General features: G+C 42.3%; 1 protein-coding gene across 1 annotated transcript in view; it reads right to left on the reverse strand.

Moving 5' to 3' along the window:
* The window catches only part of adam12b (ADAM metallopeptidase domain 12b), a gene marked incomplete at both ends in the record, with an annotated part of 72,430 nt that extends 62,435 nt beyond the window's left edge, over window positions 1-9,995 (reverse strand). Inside the window, one exon of the mRNA XM_079728801.1 lies at window positions 9,884-9,995. Within this exon, the coding sequence (XP_079584927.1) occupies window positions 9,884-9,995 (112 nt within the window). The remainder of the gene's footprint in view (window positions 1-9,883) is intronic.
* Window positions 9,996-11,210: the final 1,215 nt, after the last annotated feature.

Consider the following 11,210-nt stretch of genomic DNA (forward strand, 5'->3'; position numbering starts at 1 on the left):
AAGCATGCAGGTTTTATGATACCTGCATCAATCAGAGAACTTTATTTCTCCTTTGCGTGGTTCAAGGTTATGGTGCATCCAAGAAATCCAAGTCTTTTCAACGTAATACAAGACAACAAAAAAGTGGAAATGTTAGAAGAAGTCTAAAATGTACATGTCTAAAAACTTCAGTCTACTGTGTGGCCCTGACTACCAGTTGTTTCTAAAACTGCTCATAACACAGACAAGGGCCATGAAAGGGGGTGGCCTCTCTATTTCACATGGTATCTAAGCACGTGGATACAGCATTACAGCAGTAATGTTGATTTTAGCGTGCATGTTAAAAACCAGGGAGCCCTAGCACCAAGACCACAGACTAGCTGTGAAGTCATTTTAAAATGACAGCGCTATAAAAAGCCCTGCCAGGCAGACATATTGTCAGCAAACACAAACCAAAAAAGAAAAAAACATTTGGCGTCTGCTTGCAAACTCATTTTGATGTGTGAGACACAAAAGCAAGCTGGGGTTGATTAATCATTGGTGCCAAGGAGAGCTGACTTCTGAAATGTAGGGACACGCAAATGAGGTGAAAATTTATGTAGTTGTGTCTCTCCCCTAAAAGTCAATATTTCCAGGAAAACAGGAAGAAACTTGACTTTCAGTTGAATTCTCACAGGCCTTGAGTCATCCTGGGAACCAAAAAAAGCAGGGGTAGGCCTAATTCCCATCTGGTTTCTGGGGAGTAGTTTAATTGTTGAACTAACCAAGGCCATATTCCCTTATCCACTGTAAGAGGAAATCAGTTGAAGGAATACATACACTGTACACGTTTCAACTCTGCTTGGGCGTCATGAAAATGGTTCCCACTCTAGCTTTGTAGGCTGCGATTCTACATTGCATTACATACTTTTAAAGAGAACAGAAGAATGTGGCCCTAACACATATACATTTTATTTGTGGAATTGTATGCCAGGCTTGGACCACTATCCATTGACTCACTAACGGGATAATCTACATTGGCAGGAAAATGCACTTGCACGGGCACAAGCCAATGATCAGATATACACCCCAAGGAATGACTTAACGCTGTTTAATGAACCATCATCCGTGTGTGTAAACATTAAATTAAAAGTAGGCTTGTTTACAATTTTTTTGTGGGGGCGGGTTTCACCACAAAATCCCCCATATCAATGTTTCATTAAAACATGGTAACTACAACATCTATACACTCGTGTAGTATTATTCATGCAAAATTGCTTTGGGCGTCGTGCCCGTGGGTCTTAAATAATGCTTAATAAGCCGTGTTCTGTCGCTGTGACGTTCTAATAGATTCATTATTGTGAAAAAATACACACAATACACATAATATGCTCACTACAACATGACACATTGCAGTTATTCATATCTAGTAATGTATCGACAGCAACCTATAGTGTATTAGCGTACAGATGGGAATCTCTCAGCTGGGAATCGCAACACCACCACAGTCTCTTCTCCTCATCTACTAGGGTTAGGGTTAGGGGTGAAATTATATTGGTGAAATGTTTTTGGACAACAATAGTTCTCCAAAGATTGGGGTATAAGGTGTAAAAAATGGACTGAAATTTAAGCTGAGGAACAGATAGAATCCCATAGGAAGGAATATTGTAGTTGTTTATTTTGGATTTGCTGTGGACCTGTATCAGCAACTCTTGCTTACACTTGTCAATGTGCTTCACCCCAGTCAATGTTTGAAATCATAAAATATTACTGTCCTTATCTGAGTCACAAGTGAATGGTCATCCTAGTGTGCCTCAGATACTGTTTGCATGTAATGGCTAACACGATTATTCCTTTCCTTTATTTATCTATGTTTGATAGTGTGTGTGTGTGTGTGTGTGTGTGTGTGTGTGTGTGTGTGTGTGTGTGTGTGTGTGTGTGTGTGTGTGTGTGTGTGTGTGTGTGTGTGTGTGTGCGTGTGAATTAAACAAACTGGGCAGCAGCTGCAAGTGAAATAACATAAATAAGGAAAGATAGTGATGAATAAAACATTTCAAATAAATCTTGGAAAGGAACACCTGGGGGTCTATATTATGATTCTGGTTTGGGTGGTGGATTCGACCAGCAGTTATAAGACACCTTTTCAACACTGTACTGAGATTAACACAAAGTGGCTTTTACTTAGCAATAATCAATACATTTAGATTCTGAATACATAATTATTTTATTGATAAAAATTCTCTCAATTTTCTCTCAACTTCTTTCAATATTAAATAAAGTAAACATATTTGTAATGGTTCTATATTTTAATCTATGCAAAAAATGTAATTTGTCAAGCTAATCTTAAAAGGATTTCAAATATTAAAATGTTTCTCCTTTCAGAACAAAGGCTTCCTCCAAGAAACAAGGGTTCCTACAGAAACACCTATAGCTAAGCTTCCAGGGTACACATCCAATTAATAATTCCTTAAGAAAACCCTCACTGAACTAATACCACAAGGAACGCTAACGCTAGCATAGGGCCTACATTACTAACTCAGAAATCAGAGAGCTCTTAAAAAGACAACAGAAAGTGAAGAGGCTTTGAAGAGTTTCAAGACGGTGGTCTTATGAAGTAGATCTAAGCCAACCTATGTTTCCCTCCCTGGAGGGTACTCAAAAAAAGAAGAATAGACCAAAAATAAAAAACATGAATAATCATAATAAGCGTTTTGAGTTGTTGAGGCGGCACCCATCAAACAATGAAACACAATATGTGGTGTTATGGCACCTACTCAGTTACATTTAATACCAGAGGTCTCTGGAATCATTGTCATCACATGTACATATCTTTGTGTGATTGGACAGTTATCCAAAACAGCTTACGGTTGTGGCTGATAAAAAAATCAAAATAAAATTAGATAACAATGTTTGTAACAAACAACAAAAATAGCAACCAGAAGCTGGTAAACCTTAGTTATGATAGACCACAAAAAAATTATTATGATGATCAGTCATGGACAACCCCTGGTTACACCCTTGGAGGTACCCAGATCAATAACAGAACCAACTGTCTTCGAACGCTATTCTTACCAATGGGAGCCCTGCACAAAGAAAAGCTGACTTCTTTCATGAAAACCATGAAAGACGCACTTGAACACGGGTGCGTCAGTTCAAGAACTAGTCAGATGTTGAACATAATATTTAGAGAATCCTAGTATTGAACATCCCAATATATATCAGGTTAAACAAATAGTCATGTCACTGAACGTAGACATGATGCGAGGAGACAAGCCGTAAGCTTTCAAGTACTTATCTTCAACTTCACTTTTCTCATCCACTCGGTTTGATTTCTTGGTGCTATTTTGAACAAGACCATGGGAGACAATCAATGTGTAGCACCGCTGGTTGCAATCTTTCAAAATAAATACAGCAGTTTGAAGATGAGATAGGTTAGCATACTGTTGCCTTGGGATGGTTGAAGACACTGGAATAAGAAAGCCTCAGTTGATCATAAAAAAGTGGCAGAAAGTTTCAAACAGAAACTTAAATTAGGTTAAGCTTCAAAGCTGCCAAATCCATTAAAACACCCTGACTCAACAATAGATCTAACGAGGAATGGAACGCATAATCGTAATTAATACTTTGTGAAATCTGCAAACACTGTTGTCAGTGTAGTGAGTTACAGCAGTGTAAACTTCTTTGTATGCGACGCGACCCTGCTCGGGAAGGCAGTATCATGATAATGAGACAGCTACTACAAAGGGCGGATGCTCAGGGACATCTCGCTGTGGAGATGGGGAGGGAGGGAGGGAGGGGGGGAGGGAGGGAGAGGTGGAGGGAGGGGGGAGGGAGGGAAGGAGGGAGGGAGGGGGGGAGGGGAGGGAAGGAGGGAGAGGTGGAGGGAGGGGGGAGGGAGGGAGGGGAGGGAGGGAGGGAGGGAGGGAGGGAGAGGTGGAGGGAGGGGGGAGGGAGGGAGGGAGGGAGGGGGGGAGGGGAGGGAGGGAGGGAGGGGGGGAGGGAGAGGTGGAGGGAGGGGTGGAGGGAGGGAGGGAGGGAGAGGTGGAGGGAGGGGGGGAGGGAGGGAGGGAGGGAGGGAAGGAGGGAGGGAAGGAGGGAGAGGTGGAGGGAGGGGGGAGGGAGGGAGGGGAGGGAGGGAGGGAGGGAGGGAGGGAGGGAGAGGTGGAGGGAGGGGGGGAGGGAGGGAGGGAGGGAGGGAGGGGGGAGGGGAGGGAGGGAGGGAGGGGGGGAGGGAGAGGTGGAGGGAGGGGTGGAGGGAGGGAGGGAGGGAGAGGTGGAGGGAGGGAGGGGAGGGAGGGGAGGGAGGGAGGGAGGGAGGGAGAGGTGGAGGGAGGGAGGGAGGGAGGGAGGGAGGGAGGGGAGGGAGGGAGGGAGGGAGGGAGGGAGGGAGGGAGAGGTGGAGGGAGGGGTGGAGGGAGGGATGGGGGCGGGTATCCTTACACAAGTTCATCAAATCATAAGTCCTTTATTGGTTTTGAGTTTGCTTGATGCCTTGATGGCATCCACCACATGATGGGGAATGAAACAAATATAGACATCACTCCACCTTTTTGGAGGCTGTGGTTGAGACTGATGCATTTACAAATGCTTTACATCAACAGTAGACTGAAAAGGTTTTTTTTACTGTTCACCTTTTATGTGCATACCCAGAACAGTCCAATCTTATCCAGCTTGAAGTTCTGGATAAAATCAGAATGACATTTAATCCTTTTTGTAAAAATGTGTTTTTGCCCATTCCCATGTTTTCACATTCATCCACTTGTTCAAAAAGCCAGAAAGCATTAAAACAAGTGGCTTGGGAGCGAAAAAAACATTGGTTTTAACATTTAGCCGGTGATAGTGATGACATGGCCTTGCACTGCAAAAACAGATTAATAAAGTTTAAAAAAAAAGTGTCCTTTTTCTAGTCTAAAGAGAAGAAGAATCTTGCCAAGCAATTTTCACATAAGAAAAATAGTTTTATTTTGAAAAAATAGATCTAACTTTTTCTTAATAAGATTTACCAACTATTTCATTTAACAAGTAACACAGTATGGACATATTTTGCAAATTGTCCTTGGCAAAGGAACAAGATCATACTCCTTATTTTAAGATTGAGACCACTTAAGAAATGACAGCAATTTATATAATTCAATTATTGTCAAGATAATCATGACAATACACTTATTTGGAAAAAGGTATTAAACTGTTCTGTGTTGCCCACTAAATTAATTTCTTAACATTTGACAGAGCAAAAACATGCTCTAATATGATTACCAAAGTGAGTTGTAGACGCAATATTCTTTGGTACAACCATCGATTCCACAAACAACACGGAAATCTAGACTACGACTATGAGCCGAATTTATTTGACTCAATAAAGATTTGCGGGTTAGACCTACAAAAGCAAAGCAGATTACACAGCGCCAAATCATGATCTTCTAGTCTTTCTAGGCTTGTTGACATGACACTTCACTATTAGACCACCTTTGCTTGGGAATGAATGGGGCGACCTGGTTGGTTTATCACAAGAGCAGCAACCAGTCATTAATTAATTATTTTATACACAGGGTTAATATATATTATAGGCTAGTGAAATTTTCTAAAGGAATTTCAATTTAATAAAACAATCGATGCAAAGCTAAATTATTTCGGCCCACCGGTCGCAACCCCGACCCTACCCTGAAAATGCACCAAACGCGCGATGGATTTCAAATGCAGGTACATATTGTAGCGACCACGGGTGTGGACTCTGGTCCCAGAGCTGCAAGGGTCCCTGAGCCCTAGGTTACTTTGTGGTTGGTTGTTGTGGGGGGGGGGGGGGGGGGGGGGGGGGCATTGTGTGTTGTTCCATTGTTGTGTGATATGTAGTGTGATCGCAACCATTAGTGAGAGTGTTGTTTGTGTTGGCCCGGTGTGCCGTGTTTCTGTTACATCGTGGGTATGGTAATAAAGGCGTTGTGGGAGCGCAGCCCCCCAGGTGGCCACACAGCTGGAGGCAACGCAGCTGCTGGGGCGTTGAATGAAGCATGTTGATTAAAAATTCACTCAATAAAGAAAGAAATGCTAAAAACAAGATGCTTCTGGTGCCTTTATTTGAGACAAATTAACTTTTATCATGCTGTTTTAAGATTTTGTGTCTTGTTATAAACTTTTTTGGCTAGTTATTAAAATAACGTCAAGTAATTCATTCTTAAAGTAAGCTCAAGAGAATAAAATGCTTATTTTAAGAGACTTTTTTCTAGTTATTATTTCAAGATCTATATTCTAATAGTCAGCTAATTAAGAGACTACATTTCTCATTGTAGTCTCTTAATTAGAGACTACAATGTAAGACAGAGATTACTCTGTTTTAGATAAATATGATTGCATTGCTTGAAGTATGCTCAGTTTGCTCAAATTCTAGCCTTTTTGTCTAATTTTACGGCACATTATGATTTACCAGCAGCTAGATTTCTTTTGCTAGTTTAAAGAATTCTAACCTAGTAAAACTTTGTTACCCCATTGGCTGATTTTCTTGCTCAATACAAGATAATTTGGCTAGATTTGGGAATATTAGGCTTATTTCTAGAAGGGCCTTTTTTGCAGTGTGGTTTCTTGCCTCAAGTCATCCATCTTGTCCTCACGCTGCTTTCTCTCCTTTCAACCACATTCAATTACAGGTGATGCTAATAAGGTGTAAATTAATGGATGTGAGGCCTCCCTCCCAATCTCTACTCCAAACACAGCAGACCCCCGGGGGCCTGACTGAGAGTAAACACCAGGGTATTTGGATTAACATAAACCAATAGTAACCCTCCCCATCAGGCAAGCACCCTTTAAAACCCTAGAAATCTCTCAAGTGGAACCCAAGGTAATCCTGTATGTTATGCTAACATGATGGGGTCATGGACAACCAACAGTGGAGGAGACCTTTCCATGATGTAAGTCATGGAAATCTACATCTACATGTTGATACAGTAGATGGGGGAATACAAGTGGCGGAGCGGGGGGTTATTCCAGGTGAAGTCGTTAAGTGGGTTGGAGGGGGTTGCTTTACTGAAGGGACCATAACACAGATTCCCTCCTTGCACTCTCCACACTGTACCTCTCAGAGTGAGGGGCTGTGGGATTTGCTTGATCTCATCTCAGACGCTGGGTCCACTAAGAAGCAGGTGCACCGCAGATGAGCCTCTGCAGAGTTTTAGCCCACAGCATTTGTTCATTTTCTGTCAATCACATAGCTAGATAGCGTTCAGGGTTTTGGAGAAAGCATGTCAGAAAGAGACTTCTTTTTACGGAATCGCGAATGTGCGCACACACATACACAATGTGTATTTCATTGATGAAATATTCCCTGTGTCGCTCAGAACTGTCAACTCCCATATCAAAGCCTTCCCAGTATTAAGTGAGGAGTAGGACTATAAGTGGTCTTGTCTGGTGGATGACGGACAGGGCAGTACACAAATCAGTGACCACGTCCTGATATCGCTCTACCAGTCACAGGTAGACATTCTTCAGTAGCAAGATATATATGTTGGCTGCTCTTAAGCGGCTGAACTGCCATTACTCAATGTACAATACACTTAATCCTTATGTTAATGGCCCAAAAAAATACCAATAAGTGGAAGGGGTTTTCTCTCTCAAGTTAAATTGTAAAAATCTTCCCAGATGTATACACACATTCTGAGGGCCCCACCCTCATCCTCTGTCTCTTCATAGTTTTCCTTCTCTCCTGTTCCTTGGGGAGCACAACCTCTAGACTTCTCCACTAGACTACCGCTACATCCCAGAGAAAAGTCCTGCACATGGGGAGAGAGACAGCAGAGCTCCCCTCTAGAGATCCACCCGTCTGTAAACCACATTGAGGACATGGAAGAACTGGCTTATAGCAAGCCTCTATTACCTCATGGAAAATACTTATCTATTTACCAACACACACATACAGACGCATACATCCATACACACATGATACACCATACAGACACGCCCATACATCTACACACATAGACACAAATGAATACAGACAGAGACACGCAAAGACACACAAACACACAGAACGACAAATACACACTCACACGTAAACACATATATGTACGGACACACTCTCACAAACATGCACACATAATGCACTCACTCCTTAAACACACACACACACACACACACACACACACACACACACGCTCACACGCACATAGTCTCACTCTCTTTCTCTCATGCACACACCTATACCCATGGCACTGCAACCGGTTGCTGACCTTAACTTAAATGGTCGCTCACCTGTGCACACACAGCCACACACACATTTATCCTCCGACGTAACCTGTGGTCTCCTCCCTACACCCTTCTATGTATCATTCCAATATCTCTCATCACCCATCTATATCACATCTTCCCACCCCCACCAGGGAGCTGCAGGAGACGAGACAGGGAGAGATGGAACTGCCAGTCACCTGTCTCTGAAACGCGTGCATGTGTACCCGATTCACATCAAAGTGGCATATCTCGCTTAACTATCACACACACGGTGGTATCATCAGTTCATGCCTTTGATGCGACGTAGTTTGCGTGTCAACGGAACGACAGCAGCTCTTCAGTTCTCTAGAATTTCACCTGGTCTTGTTCTCCTCAGACCAGAGAGAAATGTCAAACTGTCCAACCAACAATTGGTGGGTGCAAAATTAACGCTGTTTGATTTAGCACACATCCCAGAGGGGAACACACATAAAGAACAGAATGAATAGAAGATCTGAAAGTGTGTGTGTGTGTGTGTGTGTGTGTGTGTGTGTGTGTGTGTGTGTGTGTGTGTGTGTGTGTGTGCGTGTGTGTGTGTGTGTGTGTGTGTGTGTGTGTGTGTGTCTGTGACGTGCGTGTGTGTGTTTGTGTGTTTGTGTTTGTGTGTGTATGTGTGTGTGTGAGAGAAGGAGAAAGTTTGAGAGAGACGTTTGTGATGGGTGTGTCTGACGTGCCTGAGACTGTATGGATATGGTTGGGTGAATACGCTTTCAGGGAACGGTGTTAAGCGGTAGGGGAGATGGTGGAAGGGAAGTGTATTTGTGTGGATTTTTGTTTACTCTTGCCTGCGTGTGCACACTGTGTTTGGATGTGTGTTTTTTTTGTGTGTGTGTGTGTGTTTGTGTGTGTGTGCTTGTTTGTTTGTTTGAGTCTAATTGTATGTATGTAACTATGTTGGTTTGATCGAGAAAGCCAAACCCAGGTAGACCTGGATCAGTTAAAATACAAGTGAATTCAAATTATCTTCATGTTGTTTTTGAAAATAATTTAATCTCACAAATATATTTTAGGGAATTATGTATCAGTAGATTTATCATCACTAATGTTTGCGTTGGTAGTCGATGGTGCAGTAGATCACTTTCCTCAAGGATGCCTTCAGGTACAACGCTTAAATTGGGATTCGAGGGTTAGGGTTTATTTACGAAAGGCAACTTTAAGCATTTAGGCGATTTTGGGCATTTTCCTTGGCATTTATGCCAAGGAACTCACTTAAATGTTTTTGGGAATTAATAAGTAACCATCAAAAACGGAAGACTTGCCGGTCAATCATCATCTTCCTTTTGTCTGATAAAAAAGCTATAATTTGCATCGTCTTGCGCGATCAAAAACATACACGCGCGCGCGTGCACACTCTCACGCGCTCATTCATTGAAGTCATAATTCTCAGCTCATGGCTTGTCCTAATAAAAAAATGGTGCATGTTTCATCTGCCATTTTACAGGTTAATTACGAATATATAAACACTTAAAACCCGTATTTTCCGTTCAGAATGCAGGAAGGGAAATTATTGTATTCATTCATTGGTATTCTGCTAAATAGAATAGCCACCAAAGACATCAAACCAACTACTAGGACCCCGATGTGATCCGGCTCACATCGCCACGCGAGTCAATTAACGTGTTCCCACACGTCACGCAATGCAATTGATGAACTTCCAATAAATGCAACCTACCTTTGTATATCGTAGAAGTGGTGATGCCAGCTGTGTCTAGAACCGGTGACGCGCACAAGACGTGCAGAAGAGCGACCAGAAAAGCAAAGTTAACGAAGCGCCAGTTTCTCATGTTGCCCGACCAGGGTCCGACTTTGTTATAGTAAAATAATCATGCTACAGACCATGTCCCGGCGATAAAGCTGGCAAGATAGCTGTAGTCATTAAAAAAAAGTTTCTCTGGATTTTTGGTAAGAATACACCTCACGCTAAACACTCAAAAGAGGAGGCTGCTAAACAACTTTTTGACGTTGCATGTTCCAACCGCGATTTGTCCGAATGAAGTCAAATACAGTCCACTATATAGACAGGCGAAGTTGTGCCAATACACTTAGGAGATCTGATGAGATACACAGCGTAGAGAGGAGGATGTGACAGAAGTACGCTGGGGTAGTCGCACCCACCAACCCCTTGTATCAAAGGAGCAGCTTGAGGAGCACGCTGCCAGAGTCCGAGTCTGTTGGGTCCTAGCGCCGGTTTTTAAAGTAGCCCACTTACCTAGATTTACCTTACCTTACCTTAGATTTTAATAAGCAATGCCCGACTGTGTTTTTGCAGCTCTTCTGTGGAACATTTAAGACTTCATTAGGACATTCTAAATATTTGACCCACCTATCTCTAGCATAGTCCATTCCTTTAAGTGATTTTGCTCTGGCTGTCTTGAATAGTATTCAGCAGAACAAAAGCAACGTGTGCTTTCATCTGTATAGGCCTATTTATGATGTATAGGCATACAAGCCTCACATAATTAACCATAGGCTTTTGTTTTCATCACAAACTATGTATTTCTAACATTCACTGACCTCACAACGCAGTATTTTCAAACCTAGGACAATGCCTTTCCTACCGCGTTGGTGGTAGGCTACTATGGATTTTCCTAAGGACTGATTATTACAATATCTGTTATGTTTAAATAATAATACAAATCTATCTAAATAGATGCGGTGGGTGAACTGAATGACGTCTCCTGCCCAGCGAGAGTTTAGTTGAGAACCAAAATTGCTACCAGATTAATAAGGCAAATTAAGATATTTTAGCTTATTTCTGGAGTTCTATTCGGTTTTATATGGCAGCGTTTGGGTCCCTAGGTTCTGAGTGCCTTTATTTGATCCTCTGATGTATGATGTAACACATGCTCGATTGTCTTCCATGAAAAGCCTTCCAATGACACCTCCGAAGTGCTGTGCTCCATCATTGATTTACAGAAAGGTCATTATATATAGCTTCTATGCGAAAAAGCTTGTTTATTGAAGATGTTAGAAGATGCCAGTATTTATTTGCATTGTAA

This window comes from Pollachius pollachius (genome assembly GCF_949987615.1).
Source record: "Pollachius pollachius genome assembly, chromosome: 2".
Lineage (NCBI taxonomy): Eukaryota > Metazoa > Chordata > Actinopteri > Gadiformes > Gadidae > Pollachius > Pollachius pollachius.